Here is a 19,581-nt window from a genome sequence, read left to right on the forward strand (position 1 = left end):
AAGCCATTTCCTTTGTGGCGTAATCTGTTGTGTAGGTCAAACTACAGTCCCACTGGTGAGTCACTGAATTGTCCTTCAAATCCATTTATAATTCAAAACAATGAAACATGGGGAGTTTATTATTATTTAAGAATCCTTACAATGTCTACATTTTAAAAGAAAGTCCCTCTGCTGTTCATGTATTTCAGTGTTCAGAAACTGGTAATTAATGAGTTTGTTGAGATTGTTAAGGCCAATGCATTTGTTCTCTTGTATATGATTTAGGATACAACAATGCATCTCACATCTCAGACGAGATTACTGAAGAGTGCTGCATCCTTCTACTTTTATTCTGTGGATTGAACTAGACTGTGGGCATCTCAAATACATGCCAATTTCCCTTTCAGAGACATTTTAAAATAGCTAACATCAGTAGGAGACCCTTCAGTCCAAGCCCAGCAAAAAACCATGTGTTTTGTTTGGTTTCTAAATAGTTGCCATTAGCTGGAGTAATTCCATTCATTATTTCATGTAGGCCACCACAGGGCTCTCAGATGGCAGCAGCTTCTAGTCACTCACTTGGGCTGGGGATGAATTCTCATTAACTGCTACAGTTACAGACAAATACTATAAGCACATCCAGGATCTCTCTTTCTCTGTGAAAGGTGACCGACCTGGATAAAAATGTGCCAGCAAACCAGAAGTGAAACCACTTGAGGTGCTCCAAGAACCCCGTGAAGTGTAGCTGATAGCACTGGTTGAGTTTTGAAAGGGCAGACAGCTCAGGAAATGGGATACAGTGGTGTGAGCAGGTTTTGCATGCTGAGGTCATGGATACCTTTTTGTGGGGGGAGAGAACATGAAATATGGATCATGGTGACTGAAAGAACTGAGGTGCCAGGGGCTCCTGCTGTGGGATGCCGTTGCTTTACATCTTGCACCCCTTCCCTTCCAGCTTGAGCTCACCCTTGTTTTTTACAGACCTAGAAATTGGCCAGCAAGGGGAGAAGTAGCCTCCAGTGGCTTCAGCAAGTCTGCTGGAGCAATCTCCTACTTTCGGCAGGGGAGCTCTCTCAATTTTTGCAGCATTATCAGGACTAACTGCAGCTCAGCCTCCAGTGAGTAAGCCCCAAGCCCCCATTTCTCCAGCCACAGCCCCTCCCCAGGCTTCTGCACACCTCATGTCTGTCCAGGGGTGGGCAACAGTGGGGACCCCTATGGCATCGGGCTGGTTTGGTAGGTGAAGAAGCTGGCAATGATTGCTGAAGGTGCTGGCGCAGCCATCTGACTTGGAATGGCAGCAGAGGCCAGGGGAGGAAACAGAGGAGATGGGCACGTTCTGCAAGCTGTTTTTCCCACCCCATGCCAAGCCATTGCCTTTGGTCTGGCTCATGTCCTGCCTGTGTTGGCTCCAAGTAAATGTTAAACCCTTTGTGGGGCTGCCAAAGGGAAGAGAGTTTGGGGGGGAGGAAGAAAAGAATGACAGAGGCTGGATGGCATTTTCCTGGGGCTCTTGCACATCCCCAGGATACCTGAAGCTGCCAAAAAGCCTTCCTGCTACTTGGAAAATCACTGGTTTATTGTTGCCCTTTCCAGTTAAATTTTCTTTCCTTGTCAGCCCTAGATAAAAGTCTGTATGTTACAGCAACTCTCTGGAGAATGCCAAAACAAGGCACGTCAGCCAGCAAAGACAAAACATGCTGCTGATTTAGAGCTACAGTGTTCTATATGCTAAACTCAATCGCCCTGTTCATGTCCTTTCCAAACACACCTCCTCAAACCGAGCAATTCCCCATTCTTGGAGAAGAAATTCAAAGCTTGAGCTGGCTGAAGTGCCATGAGATTATTGGGGCTTGTGGGAGCACATTCGTTGTTCAGAAAGGTAAGTTCTTTGTTCTGCATGAAAACATATGCACGTATTTTAAATTCATGAAAGCTCAGGAAATGAGCACACACTGATATGAAATGCAGCAGGATTTATTTACATACAATCCTCTATGTTTCCAAACAAAGGCAATGGAAAGTCCAAATAATTCTCAGGTAGCTTTTCTGTGAACTCATCTATAATTTTCCTATTGAATTAATGTGAAAGCTACTTGTGAAGAGGTGATGGAAGTATCTGTAAACACTCTCACTTAAAATTCATTATTCCCATGGAACTTCTGAAAAGTGATCTTTTGAAATTTCAGAAGTACTAAGTTACACTTTCCAGTAATTTCAAATATCAGGATCTCTTCTTAAAGATGCCTGAGGTGCAGTCAGAAGGTCAGCGTCTCAGTAACTTCTATGGAAACAAATGCTTGAAATCCTGGACAATATTCTCTTTCCGGAAAAAAAAAGCACATTTTCTTTTCAGAAAATTAAAACAAGCCACACATGAACTCAGGATTTGTTAGTATAGAGGGGAAAGTGTAACAAATACTGTGTATGTTGACAAAACACAGAGAGATGGAGTCAGAAACACAGAAATCTCATTGTGGCTAAAATTTGTGTTACCAGCCAGAACAGCTTGTGTTTTGTGCCACTCCTGTCAAGCCTTCCACTTTTCATTTTTTCTCCTTTTGATCCTGTGCTCAGGCATTAAGCCTACCATTCACTTGGCAACTGTTTTGTTCTTCCAGGCGTAATGCACTTCCTTTGCTCTAATGCTGCACATGATGTTGAGGGTGAACACATGGTTTCAATTCCTCAGGGTTAAATACAATCCTTGAGCATCTTCTATGTTTCGCTTGCTAATTTGTCTAGGCCATGTCATGTTGCTGTTAAGATTCATCAAATCCCTCCAATATGACCGAAACATGCACAAACTATTCAAATGCAGGTTTCAAAGTGCATGTATATTTCTTATGCCAGTGCAAAATAAGCAAGCTTTGGGCCTGAAATAGCAGTTATGGAGCTGTAGGGGTTATTTGTTCCAATTTTCAAGGGAGCATCAGACGCTGCAATTTGAAAGGATATTAACTGATGAGAAGAAAAGTAACAAACAAAGCATCATTCCAACATGCTCCTCTCAGAAATTGCAACTTATATGCAAGTTCTAACTTAAAATATATATTAGGGTTTGTTCACGTTGTAAAAATCTGTTCAGAGCTGGTATGAGAAGGTTTTACTACTTTTTCCCCAGTGTGCCCATAGGAAACTGAAGACAGTTGCAAGCAGTTGGTTTACCACCCACTGGCATGGTTGTGGTGATTGCAGTCAAAGAGATCACAAGCTGTCAAACTCCATTTGCCTGACTGAGATCTCAGATAAGCTGGACAAAGGTTTACCCCCAATGAGCAGCAGCACATCGGTATCCACTGCAGGCATGGGCTGACAGCTGGCTCCCTCCACTTCTCCAACCATCTGAGGAGCAGCAAAAGTCTCTTCTTCTGAAGAGACAAGCAGACGCAGAGACCCATCCTTTGACAAAATGCTTGTTGCTCTGTTAGGGTCTAGTTCTGCCTCCGAAGTGGTTTGCAATGCACAAAAGCCCCCCAGCCCCAAAGGCAAGCTAAAGGTTTTCATTTCAATTGCATCGCTTTCCTCATTGCCGAACACTCGGTACGCAGTCTGCTGACGGAAGTAGTTGCAAAGACGAGTGTGCTTTGGGATGGTCACCAGCTGGTAGTGGTCCTTCTGCTTACTCTTCCAATGGCTGGGGAACGTATCAGTGAAATCTGAAGTAGTTTGGAAACCAACACCAATTCCTAAGATGCAGTGATACATTTTAGGAGAAAAGTTTGCCTTGGTGATAATGCTAAGCTTCTTCCATGTCTGTGTATGGAAATGATACTTCCAGAGGTCATCGTTAGGACTGGAATTTGAAATCCCTCCACCAAAAATCAGCATGGAGTCTTTGAAGACTATTGAAGCATGACCTACCACTGGAGGAGGTCCTTGGCTAAATGTAAGAGAAACCAGCAGTTAAGGGGCGACCAGCAGGAAGGTGACACTGATTTTTGCCTCTCTTTTTCTTTTGACTCAGAAGAATGACTACTAAACAGCTGCACTGGGAAATCAAAATTGCACTGCTGACAGCTGCATCAACACATTGCCACCAGCTCTTCCAGGCAAAGCCAACTGGCGCCCCAGGGGTGGCAACAGTACTACATCTTGATCTGAGAAATTCCTACAGTCACCAAAAGGACAACATCTCCCTCTCCGTCTGCACATAGTATCAAATGGTAAGATTAATTCTCTCTTTCTGTGCTAATTTAGTGTAACAAATAGTATCATTTACCTTGTTCTGATGTTGGACCAGCTGCTGCTTACAAAGTCCCACTTCCATAAGTCCTTCTGTTCACTCAGCCCCATCAGTCCTCCAAAGAGGTACATGCCTGTGTGATAAACCACTGCTGAATGGCCATGCCGAGGTCCTGGGCCAGTACTGTGAGATGGGGTGGAAACACACAACCATTTTCTTGTATCTGGAAGCAAAATATTCATTTATAGATGTACCAGATTTACCTAGTAAATATCCCTAGTATTTCACAAGGGATTTATTTCAAGAAGAAAGTAACTATGCTGTTGGAGAATAAGGGTTTCTGCTGTAAGCTTGCTTTAAGTTAACAGTATAAATTCTGACACTGAAAAGTGTATTTCAAAAATCAGTTTTGAAATAAACTTTTACTGAAAATGTCAGCTGCTGTATGACAGATGTCATGGAAATCTTATTTACAGAGCAGTTTTTCCTACAGCTTTGTTAATTCACTAACTCTGACACAGAAATATAATTTCCTGGCTGTAAGAGGGGAAAAGTCAGTCAACAAAAACATTCATCAATGTCTATGCTTATTCTCCCTGTGAGGGAATGAGGGATGAGATAAACCTATCATTCATTTCAAAATAGTGACTGAATGGCCACCAGATAACAAAAGCTATCCATTTAGGAAGTCTCTGGGAATCATCTGGTTTGCAACCACCAGATTAGTAATGAATATGCTAATGAATCTCCTGTCAGGTTTGGTTCCCCATGGTCAGTTCTAGATCTGAGATTCAAAAGATGGCATCAATAGGCTGAAGTCAGGGTCCCTGCTGCATCTGACAGTTTTTGGTAATCCCTGAAGACTCGAGTGAGTAGTGAACAAAACATTCTCCCTGATTTTCAGCTCTAAAACTGGCAAACACCACAAAACCTCTTCCAGTAGAATTCATTTCAGCTGGGTATTAATTTAATTGACAGACTTCATAATTAAATGCTGTCAAACAGAAGCCAAAACTAACTGAACATTTCTACTGATCAGAATTTATTTAACAGAGCCAGGCATGCTTTCCTGCAGCAGTCATCATTTTGATCGTACACTGGCTCAAAACCTTATGCTTTTTAACTTACCAAAATGGAAAGTCCAAAACTCCTGTGAAATGCCTCTGATGCCAAAGTACCCCCCGTAGATGTACATGCTGGAGTGGTACACTACTGCACTGTGACCTTTTCTGTTAGTTGGTGCCAAGCTCTAAAACAGTTCAACAAAACACTGTTAACAGATCAAACTGTATCAGTAGCAATGTCTGTCTTGGGAATGTTCCCAAGTAATGAAAGCCATGGCTTTGGGTTTTGTTAAACTTCTTTGAAAATACAGAATAAATCCACCACAATACCTACCACCTCCAATGACGGGAGTACTGCACTCCCATCAGTACCACTGCTTTCACAACTACTCGTAGGCATAATTTCAGGGCATGTTGTAAATATATTGGTCAACTCTTAGGAATATAATGGGGGATGTAGCCCTTTCTACTACCCTGAACCTCTCCTCACTGAGGAACCTTTAGTCCCAGGAGGAACTCCCTCATATTACTTGGTGTGAATTTGCCCACCACAAGTCCCAGACTCTGTCCAGACTCTGAGAAGGAAACCAGGTGGTTTCCACTGTGCCTACAGCAGCTTTTGGCACTGATGAGACTTGTGAACCCAAATCTGGGGAGGCCCAGCTAAAGCCAAAATGAAATACAAGGCAAGTGTTTGGTTTGTTCTTTTGTTCACATTTTAAAATTTATTAGTGTAACTGCCAATCTGTTTTCACAGCACTACTTCTAAAAGCTCAGACTTCATGTATGGTTGCAATATTCCACTTAAAATTAGCTTCCTTGATAAGGATATCAGAAAAATGAAACCGTAGTAGAGGAGAGGACTTACCTTCTTATATAGGACTTAAAATTTAAGAGCCATATTTTTAAATACTGCTTTAAAGAAGGAAAAAGCTTTCGTTATTCAAAGTGCAAAGAAATAAAGTATAGCCACATGTCTCTGAAGAGATGAGATTGGAACTGTTTGGGGGAACATATTTCAAAGCAATCTGTTTAATCAACAAAGCAACAGGCATTTGATTCACACATTCACCACTTCCTGGCTCCTTACCTCAGTCTCTGCTGGTACGTTACAGCACTCTGTCCATCTTGCAGAATCTAGGGGATTGTTTTAATAAAGCGCAGTTTATATCCCAGACCACAAGAGGACACTCCTCCAACATTAATTTTTCAAATTACTGATCTCATTTTCAAGTAAGTCTCATCCTGGCGTTTTCCACTGACAAGCATGAAGAAATCTGCTTCCCAGTGAGACAGCAGCACCAAAAGACTTACAGGAGATATAGCTTAAATGTTTTTTCTGTATCCTTATCTGATACTGAATCATGGAGATACCATACTGTACCTGCTCTTTCCTCAGGCTAGATTTCACAGTGCAGAAATAATCTGGGATTTTCAGCATTTTCTGAATTTGCAGAACCCCCAGATTTACTGATGGATGTATGGCTCCTACTTATTATGTAAACTTTACGACAACAGCCTTGTTCTTGTTCCTTTTCACAGATCCCTTAAAATTAGTCCTCAAGTAACAGTCAGAAATCACTGATCTATGGTTACCATAATGGAGAGAAAATACTAGGTACCCAGCACTAGAGACAGAATGAGAAAGCAGTGCAAGCTTACAGTGCTAAAAGCTATGCTTGCCAGGAAAGATTTTAAATATGACCATGAAAAAACTAGAAATGCAACAGATTTTGAATATCTCATTCCAAATTTTCATTGATAAGTACTGTGAGTAATAAAATGCTTTCTCCTATGAAATACATTTTATCTGAGGTTCTCTATTCTTTCAGCAGGTATTTCAGATAAATGGTGGAAAGCAAAGAAAGGATTTAGAAAAACCCAAACATTAACTTAAGGTTGCAAAGTGAAGTAGCAAAAGAAGCCAGGGAACTTGAATCTTGGTCTTGCCACAAGATTTACTAGCTCAAAAAGAGCTCAATCTCTCTCTCTCTCTCTTTCTTCCATCTGCCATCAAAATAAGCAGCTATTACTATACACAGTATTTCAAAAGGGAGAATATATAGTGTATGACATTGCTATTAAATTCAAATGTTGCACTGCTTTTATTAGAGTACACACTTAAGAGATACCACATGCTTTTTCTCAAGAGAAAAAAAGGCCTGTGTTAGGAAATGCTGATGTTAATTTCCCACCTTCTTATTTAATTATATTTTTTTTCCTGTTCCATCATTTCTGTTGCCAGCTTGTGTATTTTTTTTTTTTCAGTAAAAATACCAAATGAGATCTATAGTTCAGTGATTTACTTTCTTCCATAATAAAAAAAAAGAGCTTGGGTTTTAAAATGTATGTAACATAAGGAAAAAAACTTTAAATATTATATGTAATAATTATTGGGGTTTATGATGAAATAGTAAACTTCAGAGGGAAGGAGGGAGGAATGGAAATTCTGAAAGCTTGAAATATGTAAAACTTTCCCATAAAATACTTTCTAATTAAAGTAAGAGCTGACTCTTTGATAGCTTAACAGCCTAATTTTAGGGTGAAAATTTACACACAGTTTTACAGACATTACTTCTTGTAAAGCCTAGAGAAGACTATGTTACAAGCAGCAGAAAACAGTTTATTTCTTACTATTTATTAGTACCTATGGACTTGAAATGTCCCATGGAAAAGACTGGCTATTGTGTATCATACCAATATCATATATCCAGAGAGGAGTTTTTGCTTGCGTAAAAGCAGAATCCACCATCCCACCAAAAATGTACAGGTTGCCCTGCAAAAAAATGCAAAAGCATTTCTCACTCACAGGTACAGATAAAGCATAAAAGCAATTTTTAAAGCAAGTCTTAAATGAAAAGGCTGCCATCACCAAAACATAATTAACAATAATGAATATGATGATCTACTAACAATTCAGGAGGCCATCATAAAATGCCACCAACTTTTAATACTGTCTTTATCCCCTCCCAGAAGGAAACCTTGGTGAACATTTTGCTATTTTAATGGGGACAGCATTGCAGAATCACTCATTGCCTTCTCAATCTGGGACAGCTTGAGGGATGTGTATCTGGAACTCCTGGAGACATTGCTCAAGTAATATTAGATTATGCATGTTTATAGAAATATTTCATTGTATTGCAGCTCCTGATATCCTAAATCCTGTTTTCCTCTCATAGGCAAAACTGTAATTGTTATTTGCCTTCACTCTCTCATCTCTCTTCAGTTCAAGTTCTTAAGTGAATGTTTTTATGCAGTAGCTTATCATGCAAATGAATTCAGAGCAACTGTTACAACTATACTACTAAGTCAAAGAATGTGCTGCCAAGGTCTTTATTTTGTACTACTATTATGTACTGAGCAATGACTGAGGAAATCGCACTGCTGCAAAGCTAAACTACTGTCACTTTATTCAGAAAGATTCCAAACCACTGGTACAGCTACATCCAGAATTGCCCTGACATAAAAGTATTTTCTGTACATAATAATCTATGACATTTTATTTAGTTGCACAATAGGAAATAAAATATCAGGATATGGACAATATAAATCTTGGTCTACTACCTTATAAGCTACCATTGAATGGTCTTCCAGTTCTTCTGGACCATCTCTTGAGCAATCCAGCATTTCCCATTCATTTTTCACTATAAACCAAAGTTGAAGTAAAGACAGCAGTTCAAAAATGTTAGGGAAAAGGTGAAAAGATTGGCTTTGAATTTGGCTGCACTATCAGTCAGTGGGGAAAAATGAAGCATTTTGTCATCTTTCCTCTCTTATTAGTTCAGAACATTGAGACACTTTCCCTTCTATTTAGCAGACTTAAAATGTAATAGAAATTGACCTTGTTATTGCTTTTATTTTAATCTTATACTGTTACCTGCACCAAAACTCAACTGTTACATGAGCATGAACCCCAGCACAATTATATGTGTTTCTCTAGCAGCAACAATTGAACAGGGAACACCAAAAAATACAAAGGGTCATATTTGATAGCGCGTTATTAACACTTGCATAAACTATTCCCATGTTATAGAGTCAAGATAGCCCTTGTTAGAACTGGGGTATTTTAAATGACCCAGTATTTCTGGTCAAGGGAAAAAAAAGGAAGTGAACTTTCTGACATACCTGCAAGAGTAGCAAATATATACCATTTGCTCAATGAACAAAATGCAGTTTAGCCATCGTTTTGATTGAGAGACTCTATATGGGGATAAAGTGTTCATCTCTTAACTACAGAGTGTTCCAGATTTTATGATGACTGGATGTAGAATCTCTTTAATCCTGATATGCAAGTGAAAGGAGCAAACTTACCTATGTTGTATCGCCAAAAATCCCTAAGACTGGTGGTGTTCCGTCCTCCATAGAGATAAAGAAATCCTCTACAAATAATGCAAGCATGTTTGTATCGGTCGCAGGGAGAGGGCTTCTTTGGGGATGCAGATTTCCATTCACACTGTGCAGTTTTTCCTTTCATGCTGACAACTAGAATCTTATCCAAATATCAACTTGCAAAGGACAGCCATGTCAGGGGAGGATCCCAAAACATCAGGGACAGAACTTAAACCCTGCTTGGTCTGGAAAAAGACCAAAAAAAAAAAAAGTAGTTTTAGGTTAAAAAAAAAATCAGAGGAAAGAAGACATTTTTCTTTTTTTTTCTATCTGCCTTGTGATAAAAAGTTATTGTGTTTTCTCTTCATCCCATCAAAAGCAACCTGACAGTTTTGGCAATCTATAATAATAGGCTAACTTAAGTAAAGCATTTGAAATGCTGACTCACAGAGTCTTATATCAGCAAGACTAGGACAGGAGCATTCCTGGAGTTGAAAGTTTTCCAAAGAACGTCAAAGAGCTCAAGTGCTAAACTCCCATACCCTACATTTGCAATATGCTGGAACCAAGGCTCACTCTTTTTTCGCTGCTAAAAAGAACTTAAAACAAACCTATACTTAAAACAAAATTCAGAAAGAGTGAATATTAAAGGTAAAGGAAATAATTTGCAATTGTCTGGACTTTATTTAGAGATTCATCTTTAAACCACCTGAAATTAGGATGCATCTGGAAAAAAATAACACTATCCCCTCATTTGCCACAAGATGTCACTGTGCTCTGTGAAGACACAAGTACCGGGAGCAATATTCCTCTATTAATCCTCTTCAATATATATCATGACCACTGTTACGAAGTAGATCATTTTATGAAGCTTACACACACAAAAAATATTATCGGCATTAGGCTAAATACTGATATTCGTGTTGATAATGTATCTGAGGTGATACATGTCACCAAATGAGGTGACAAAGTCTCCCAGTTCCAAGACTGTTTCAGTGAAAGCCAGATTCCAGCCCTATTGAGGACCTAGGATGGAATTTGTTGGGTAACAATCTGTCAGTACAGACACACTGTTAACTCTTAAGTACTTCAAAGTAGTGTTTGTTCTTCCATAGTTACAGTGTTTTCCATGACTGACTTGTCTAGTTTTGAGTGTGTATGTATATAGATCCCAGTGGATAACTTCCTGTAGCCCTCAGCTCATGTTGGTCCTCGTTCCCTTTCATTACACCTCCTTCCTCAAGGCTCTAGCAGATTTGCCCTGGTAGGTCAGCTGCAACATGACAGTTTGCTGCTCCACTGGGTGTAGAGTCAAGGTGTGTATTTAAAACTCAGTCATTCCAGTTCACAGCCTGCTGCGCTGCACATAGTGGCCATTCCTAAACAACCCCTGCTGTAGGAAGTACCTGCCAGCAAAGTGCCGATGTAAAATCTGGGAAGAAAGAAGCCCTTTACACCTCTAAATTACCATTTAAGCAGGTAGGCTATTGAAGATGCTGGTAGTCTGAGCTCAGCCTGCAAAGTCAGCTTAGATGTAGATGTCAAGCACTCACTGTGTGCTGCTTCAAAAGCTAGCTCAAGGCCAGAATAGCAGTAGCCTCCTATAATTCTAGAACATGAAGACTGGTACCTACTCTTCCGTAAAATCAAATTGGCTCCATCAAGCTTGTGCTGAGCTGGTACCTCGGAACAGTACCATGCATGGTATGAAATGCTTTCTGTAGCATATGTATTATCCCAGGTCCTTGCATTTTCTGGGGCATTGCCACTGCTACTGTCCTAAAAATACCAAGTGAACTGTAGCCCTGTATTTCCCCAATACTACTGACCTCTCTCGCTGTTAAACATATAGAAAGTTAGGACACAGCCTTTATAAAATATGAACAGCTTAACTGTTACTTTGATTCCTGAAATCAAAATAGACAACATGCTGCGTCAGATATTTAATATTCTATTTAGAGAAGGTGTAAGTCTATATTTTGACTATATCTGAAATCTGTACTTCTCACTATTTATACCCAAAGGAAATATTTACAAGATGAATCCTTACTGCATCCCTCTCTTCAGGTACTTATAGAGAAGTCCAGGGGAAGTTGCACGTAATTTCAGGATAAACAAAGATTACAGTAAAACAAGCTACAGAAGATAGTCATATTTAATATAGACTTTGTTTCATACTAATATGAAATGCATGTATCTAATTTAATTTATCATCCAATTTATGTCTAAAATTTATCATTTGCAAGACTGGAATATATTCAGTGACAAAAACATGCTAGAGAATCTCTTGAAGCATATTCTGGCAAGACTAGCTATTCAAATTCAAAGCTTTTTTATGCAAACTAGTATTATAAGCTATTATTGTAGACACCCAAAGTATATTCTTTGTATGTTGTCTCTGAAAGAATACAAGATTGGCAGCATTTTCAAAGGTGTGCATTTCTCTTTTCCAGGGGAATTGGCAGCTATGGAGTAGTGACGCATTATAGGTGTCTGTAATACTTCACAGCTTGCCACTGAAAAGGGAAAAGCAGCTGACGTCATGAAACGCAGATTCTCCCCCTAACTCTGCCAAGCTTCTGTGTAACCATAGCCAATTAATTTATTTACTTCTCCAGCTAAACTTGGACAAAGGCTCCTCCTTAGTAAAACATTTCAAATTTGTTGATACAGTGCTGTGTGAGAGTGCCAAGGTATTACTACTTTTGATATAATGTGCAAAACCTGATAGGTCTTTACTATTAATACTTTAGAAAGGTAAAATAGTCTTGTCCCCTTGAGTATTGGTTTGGGTTTTTTTTCCTCAGCTATAGAACTGGTTATTCCTCTTCCTATATACTTAACGTTTGTTATTCTTCCTGCAAACCTTGCCTTCTATTATACAAACGTTCAGAGAAGATGATAGCCCTGATTTTATACAGTAGGTTAGCCACAAAATCCTGTCCACTTGTTTATCTACCCTAGCTGAACTCTGTGTAAGGCAGGCAAGCAGGGTGGGATAATAAAAGGCCAATCTGGGATTAACTGAATGGGTGTCTCCTCCCAGTCACACCTTCTGAGCATCAACTGACCCCTGTGAAACATGGCCATATACTACTCTTTCAGCATAAAGCATTCTTGGAAGCAGACCTAAAATCACTCCAACAGCACAGTTCACAAACTGTTTTATTTCAGAGTTGGAGAAAAACCATATTCAAAGTTAATCTTAAGTCTTGCCTTTCATCACAGGTATTTTAAAGTATAAACTTGACTCCTGCATTGCCTTTTTACAGAACCAGCCTCACCAAAGTTCATCTACTGTTCACCTTAACAGTCCTATTCCCAGAGAAAAAACTGTTCTCCTGAGATCAATGTCACCAAGCAGTATCCTCTGTGTCATGCAACCCTGAACTCAGCTTCAACTTGGTACAAGCAAGATCAGTTATCCAATAGGAAGCTTCAACTTCAGCAGGATTTCCACAAAAATACCCAAAAGGACAACTCAGGGCATTTTTATCCAACTTTTCTTTCTTTTTTTTTTTTTTTTCCCCAAAACAGATGTAGCACACACACAAAAAATGGCTGCTGCTCTCCAAACTCTTCTGCGATTTCATTCTAAAAATAGCTCCTGTGCAATCAATCCCAATTGTTGAACGGCTGGAGGAGCTGTGAGACAAGGACCTAAAGAGCTGCAATTAGCATGGTAACTATAGCACAGAGTGCTTATCAATTAATGGCACCACACTACTCTTTCATAATACAAATAATTCAGGAAATGTAGAAAGACAGGAATTACTTCAGGAAATGTAGTTTATATGTTCATTATATAATTATTTATATTTTTATTAGATGTGGTTTCAGAGACAAATGATTTATTTATTTAAAGTATTACTTAAATATGATCTTCATTACAGCTTTTTTCTACCTCAGGCCCCTGATTCATTTCCATCTGTTTTCAATATACTCAGAACTAAGTTTCAGATTTAAAAGGATCCGGCCTTTTGAAATACAGTAAGATATGAAACCACTCATATTTGGGGAAGAAAGTAGGAAATATTTTTTGGGGGGGGTTGGGAGGGCAGTGTGTGTATGTTTATTTTCTCGTTAATTACCCAGTTTTCTGAACTCAACCCTTGAACCTCCCCATGCAGAACACCATATTTTCTTATTATTTTTTATTGCTCTTCAAAAATAATAACATCTTCCGAGTTCTACTTATCTTAGAAACCTTTCCTTTGGTGGTAGTTTTATTGTAATGCTTGTTCCAATGGGACTGCCTGCATGAATAAGGAGGAAACTGACTGAAGGCTTGTAAAGCAGTTACAAAGTTTTTAAAACAAACCCACTTAGTTTAGAATAGTTCAGAGGGCAAGGCTTTTCTTCAGTATACCGCATTTACTTGCAAGGCTTTACTATATGTGATAAACTTTAGTATCCTCAAGTTTCCTATTTTATTATTTCCTAAAATCAAGTTGTTATGAACTGCTTCTGGGGTGGGTTTTTTTGGTTTGGTTTGGTTTTTCTGTGTTTTTGTTTTCAAAATACAAGAACTAATTTTCAGAGGTGCTCAGCTTCAGAATTTCAACTTCAAAGTCCAGACTGGCTCTAGGAATATAGGGTATCTGTAATATTTCTGTATTATTAGAATTATGAATTGAAGTAAGGGCTGCCCTGCTTTTGCTATGTGTTGTAAAACAGGCAGGTACTACATGACTGAACTCACAACTGAAGTAGTCAAGACAAAAGGAAGAAGATGGAAAATGGTTATTTCTTCTTACAGGGGGAAGTGGAAGGACAGAAAGAGGATTTGTAAAATCACAAATCCAAACAGGGCCACAGCTCCATCCTGATTTCAGGGTTCAGAAAAATGACAGGTACTTTAAAGTAAAATAACAAACACCCCCACTGGCTTTATAAAGCTTAGAGTGAACATACTGAAAATTTACAGAAAATCTGAAAGGTTTTAATGTTGAATAAGCTTTATTGGAATTTTAACAAGTTTAGGGTAGTATTCTTAAACATTATCATTGTTATATTTCACTGCTTCAGAATGCTTTTTCAGAATGTTTTGCACAGGTATTTCAAAGGAGGTAACTCTTCTAGAACAGTCATGCTAATTAGTTTCTATATGCTGTAAACCCACATATATAACTACTGCTTCTGGAGTGTGGAGTCCTTAGACCACTGACAGCATTGGTATCTTTACTGCAAAACAGATGACATCATCACAAATTTCTCCTCTGAACACTATCTGCCTGCTTCCAAGCTCTGCAGGCAAAGCACTGCATTCTTTTAATTCAGACAACATTAGTATCAAAGCTCTAGTTTAAAATTTTCAGAATAAATTTATATGCTTGCATATAATTCCAAATTTTAATTTTGCAAATTGACATTATTAATATATTCTCTTTTGGTTTTATTTTTAGAAGCTTTAAGTCAGAAAATAAATTCATTATATTCATTACCGTGTAGCACTACTCCATCTCTATTACAAAGTTCTTAAGAAGTAATAAATATAAGAGTTTATTAAATAAAGAAGTATAAATATATTTAGTTAAGTATTTTCTGTGTGCTAGGTATATTTCTCATTTTAAAGGTAACAAATACAACCTGGCTTGGAGTAATACAATAAATATTTAATTTCCCAAATGTTGCAAAGTGAGTGGTATCTGGAAAAAAAACAGAGTACTTAAAATATTTTTGGGATTGTTACACCTTTATATACACCTCTAGTATACCAATCAGGAAATTACCTTTGCCACTGTACTGAAATAAGTTTTATGGTACAAACAAAAAATAAATACATCTATATTACATTACTTTCATGCCTTATTTTCCATAATAAATTAAAAATTCAGTTGTTGGGTTTTGTTGGGGGTTTGGGATTTTTTTTGGGGGGGAGGCTATATTTTTTTTAATAACAGGGATTTTTATAAGTAGAAGAGACTATATATTTAGTAGTAGATGTCCCCAAGTAACCTTGATTACGATTTCCAGCACTCCAATTAATCATTTGGCTGCAACCTGTTTTGCATGAATTTTGAAGAAAAAGCTTCCAGAAATACATATCTGTAGGTGGCACAAGTCCAGCATATTATGGACATATAAATCCAGTACACCAGCCATGCCTGATCAAAGTTTGTGATGATAATCAATGTGTGTGTTTTATTTATTTTTGGTCCTTAATAGAATATTTACTCGAGAAATCTAATACGCTTTTCAAATCTTGTTTAGGGTCTTGCTGGCAACTCCATCCATAGATGTGTCAACAGCTCAGTTTCTGTTATGGTCTTACCACGTAACTGGGATAGATGCCCTGACTTTGAGGTGTCACTGCAGCAAGATGGCTCTTTGGATGTTAGCTGAGATGAACAGGTAATTTTTCACGTTCTAGATATGGCAAAGCTGGGAAATACAGTTCCTGGTCCTCTCACTTTAAGGAAAAAGAAATAAGAAACTCCCACCATGTTACAGGGCAGTCTAAGATGTATTTGGCCTTTTACCCTTTCCCTGTAAGTAATCTGTACTGTCACAACTGAAAACAGGTAATTTCAATACATGGGTCATCACCCCTTCCCCCCAGAAATAGCAGCATTCAAAGTTTGGCAATTTCACAAAAACTTACTTGTTGGATTCTTTTAAGATACAGTAGATAGATGCCCTGGAGATTCAATGTAATGAATCTGTACTTAGGCGTAACTGAATGCATCTTCCTGACATCTCATGACCTGCTGCTACAGCAACTTCAAAATACCTTATTTCCTAATGGAGACTCTACTTGTGCTAATTCACAAAATTTGCTAGGTTAGGAAGAAAGACTCTGGTTGACAAAGCAGTCAGTGGCTGCCCAGTCTGCTTACTCTCCTCAGGCACAAATTAGAGTACTATAGTATATACTTGACAGCTGAGAGTATATCAGTGAAAAGCTACTATCTTCCATTAAAAAAAGGTATGCATTGACTTTTACTTGTTTGTTCTTTATATATCCTGACTGAGGAAAAGGAACATCTAATAAAACACTGAGCCACACTTAAAACTTAATGCCATATTTCATGGAAGACAGACAATGGGTTTTTCTTGTCCCCAAGACATTTTGCCCTTAGGCGAACATGGAGCAATGGAACAGAGAAGACATACAAGGTTATGAGAACAGCAGAAGCTGTGGCTTGAAGAAATATGAGGGAGGAAAGAGAGAGCATATGGCAATAAGAATAATAAAATGTTCCAAATGCTGGCAAATATTAAAACATCCAGATATCATGTTAGAATCAGTATGAATTTAGATTACACAGTATGGGAGAAGTCATGAGACACTTGCGTGAGAAAGAATCAGATGGCACAACTGGAAAAACTGTCAGTAATGACTGGATAAAAAACTGAGTACAAAAAAGATCTTTTATAGGGAAAACGAATTTACACTGTCAGGTGAAAGATGGTTGCATAAAAACAGATGATACAGTTGCATAGCTGGAATAGATTGCATAGAGAGGCTTTTAGTCTGGCAAGGAAAACAAAGGTGTCAAGCTGACAAACAGTAATAATAACCGTGATAGTTCACAATAACCTTGATGCCAACAGTAACTAGACTGCACCAGCAAATGGAAAAAAAAAAACCAAACCCAACAAAACCCACATAATTTCAAAATATAAAGGAGATAGAAAGCATATGAGTAACTTTACACATACAAGTTGTCGCTCCAAATTCAAATGGAATTACTCATGTGAATAAAACCAGTGATATGCATGAGCCTGCACAATGTAGCCTAGATACCAGAGCAAAAGAAGGACCAAGTCTTTTGTTACAAGCCTGAAAAAATGTTTTGCAAGCTGTTTTCATATTCAGACTCCGAATGACAGGGTGTATTTCTGACTGGAGCCTGGCTTTCTGAAAAGTCCTCACTCCCAGCTAACGTGGTCCAATATTCATCCCAAGCCAGATGCACTTTGGCTTGGGTTTTGGATGGTTGCATTTCTTTGTCTTTTGCTTGGTAGAAGGCATTTTGATGCTTTATGCTCTTTGTGGAAAAGGGAATGAGAAAAACGAGGGTGGTGAATATCCTAAATTAGAAGTGGGGATAAAAAAGCTCTGGCTAGCCCTACCGCAGACCTCCTGCACAGCACCGCGGAAGTTGCAGGTCCCCTTTCCCCAACGGTCTCCTGGCTGCACAGTGCTGACGCTGCTTCCTTCCTTTCACAGGCTTTGTTTCCTTTCGTACCGTTGGACGAAAGCAACTTTGTGTACAACCGCACACAGCTGTACAACAGCAGTGGTGTACAACAGTACAACCGTGTGTGCTGCAAGGCTAAGTGCTCCCAGTGATGCTCTGCATGCACAGAGCTGGTCTGTGCCCTCACCACTGTCCCTCTACTCCCCTTCTCTGGGTGGCAGCGCAGGCCCCCAGGCACTGGCTTCTCCTGGGCGGGCACCCGGGTGGCTCTGGCTGGTGGCTGTGTTGGTAGCAGGTGCCCCTGTGCCCCGGGCAGGCCTCACCTCGGCACCTTCACCTCTGATCACCGTCTCAGCCGGGGCTCGGTCCTGGCAGCGTATGAAGGTGAAAAAACATGCAAAGAAAGAAAACAAAAGAGGAAAATTAATGCTCCCGTGAGCCGGCATTTGGCCAGGAGTAAAACCCGCCTCCCTGCGCCCGCTGCCTCCCCTCAGGCTTGCCCTCACAGGGGATCTTCGCACCCTGCGCACCCCGACCCCCGGCATGAAACGGACACACACGCACCCAACCTCGGAGGAGGGCGAGATCCCCGCCCGCGGTCCCCGGGCGGCCCAGCCCGCACCGCGGCGGAATGAAGGCTGCCAGCCCTCGGCCGCGAGCGGGGCGCCCTCAGGCCGCCGGGCACGGCGTGAGGTGAGGGGCGCTGCCGCGCTGGGCCCGGGGGGCAGCAGGCCTGTCTCGCTTCGGCAGCGGCAGCTGAGACCCACCCCCCACTCGCAGGGGAGAGGCCTTCTCCCTCATCCCCGGCTCCCCCTCACCTCCCAAGGCCAGCGGCGAGCCCGGGGCTAGCGAGAGGCTCAACCCCTGCCCGAGCCTGCACGGCGGAGGCGCACAGATGAGCAGTCGGTGCGCTGCTGGTGCTGCTCGTCCCCAGGGTAGGGATGGGCTCCGGGAGGAGCTGGTGGGTGTCGGGGGCAGATCGCGGGAGCGGGTCCGCCCTCCGGCGGGGTCCCCTTGCGGGCAGCGGGTGGGGCTGGCGGGGCGGCTGCGCGGGTCCCGCGGACTGTGTTTGCTGCCGGGAGCAGCGCGGTGGAGCGCTGTACTGTTGCGGTATAGCCCTGCGACTTGTGAGGACTGTATAAAATCTTGTTTCTGGCCTGAACGCAGCCAGAAACAAACTTCTGTTTGCACGGAGAGCAGTTGTTTGTTTCTGCGTTCGGTTCCAAGCTCTTTTAAGTCAGCATTTAGCTCAAAGATCCCTCCCTGTATGCTTTCTCTGAGCCACAGCCCCAGTGCTTGCTTGGACTTGCGTCCTTGGCTTTCTGCTTCTGTGCTTCAGCTTCCACGGGGTTTGCTTTTATTTTCTCTCTGCTTCTTCTTTACAGCTACATAAGGCTTTATTAAACACTCGGGAATGAAACTCCCCCACCCACAGTGCCTGTTTTCCATGTTGACATGTTTTCCTGCTTTGGGGCGGAGGCTACTGCTTTTCCTTAGTATTGCTCCTAAAAAAGAGCGTAATTGCTTTTTCAAGTTACCATAAGTGGAGGCCAATAGATACATTCAGTCCATAGCAATGTGAAGCATGTGGCCTGGACTATAGGAATAATATATAACTAATAGCCTTCAATAACATTATATGATGTCTAATATATCTGAGTACGGTAGCAATATATGCTGCTTATTTTTTCATGCTAGGATTTTAGACGTTACTGGCTGGTCCAGACCTACAGTGCAGAACTTTCCACAGACCTTCTTAATTGCCTCCTGCTAAGAATTAAAAAAAAAAACAAACAAAACAAAACAAAACAAAAAAAAAAAAAACCAAACAAACAACAAAAAAAAAACCACACACACAAAAAAAAAAAAAAAAAAA

At 40.3% G+C, this 19,581-nt stretch overlaps 1 protein-coding gene across 1 annotated transcript; it reads right to left on the reverse strand.

Annotated features, from left to right (window-relative positions):
• Nucleotides 1-2,097: 2,097 nt before the first annotated feature.
• LOC308222890 (host cell factor-like) lies at nucleotides 2,098-10,609 on the reverse strand. Its single transcript, XM_080621353.1, has 7 exons — nucleotides 9,541-10,609; nucleotides 8,794-8,873; nucleotides 7,927-8,005; nucleotides 6,320-6,366; nucleotides 5,294-5,414; nucleotides 4,202-4,388; nucleotides 2,098-3,862 (listed from the first exon to the last, which is right to left on the reverse strand). Exons 1-7 carry the CDS (start codon nucleotides 9,701-9,703, stop codon nucleotides 3,187-3,189), a joined length of 1,353 nt encoding a protein of 450 aa, XP_080477479.1. The 5' UTR covers nucleotides 9,704-10,609; the 3' UTR covers nucleotides 2,098-3,186.
• Between the last annotated feature and the right edge of the window lie 8,972 nt (nucleotides 10,610-19,581).

The sequence above is a fragment of the Psittacula echo genome (assembly GCF_963264785.1).
Source record: "Psittacula echo genome assembly, chromosome: 6".
NCBI lineage: Eukaryota > Metazoa > Chordata > Aves > Psittaciformes > Psittacidae > Psittacula > Psittacula echo.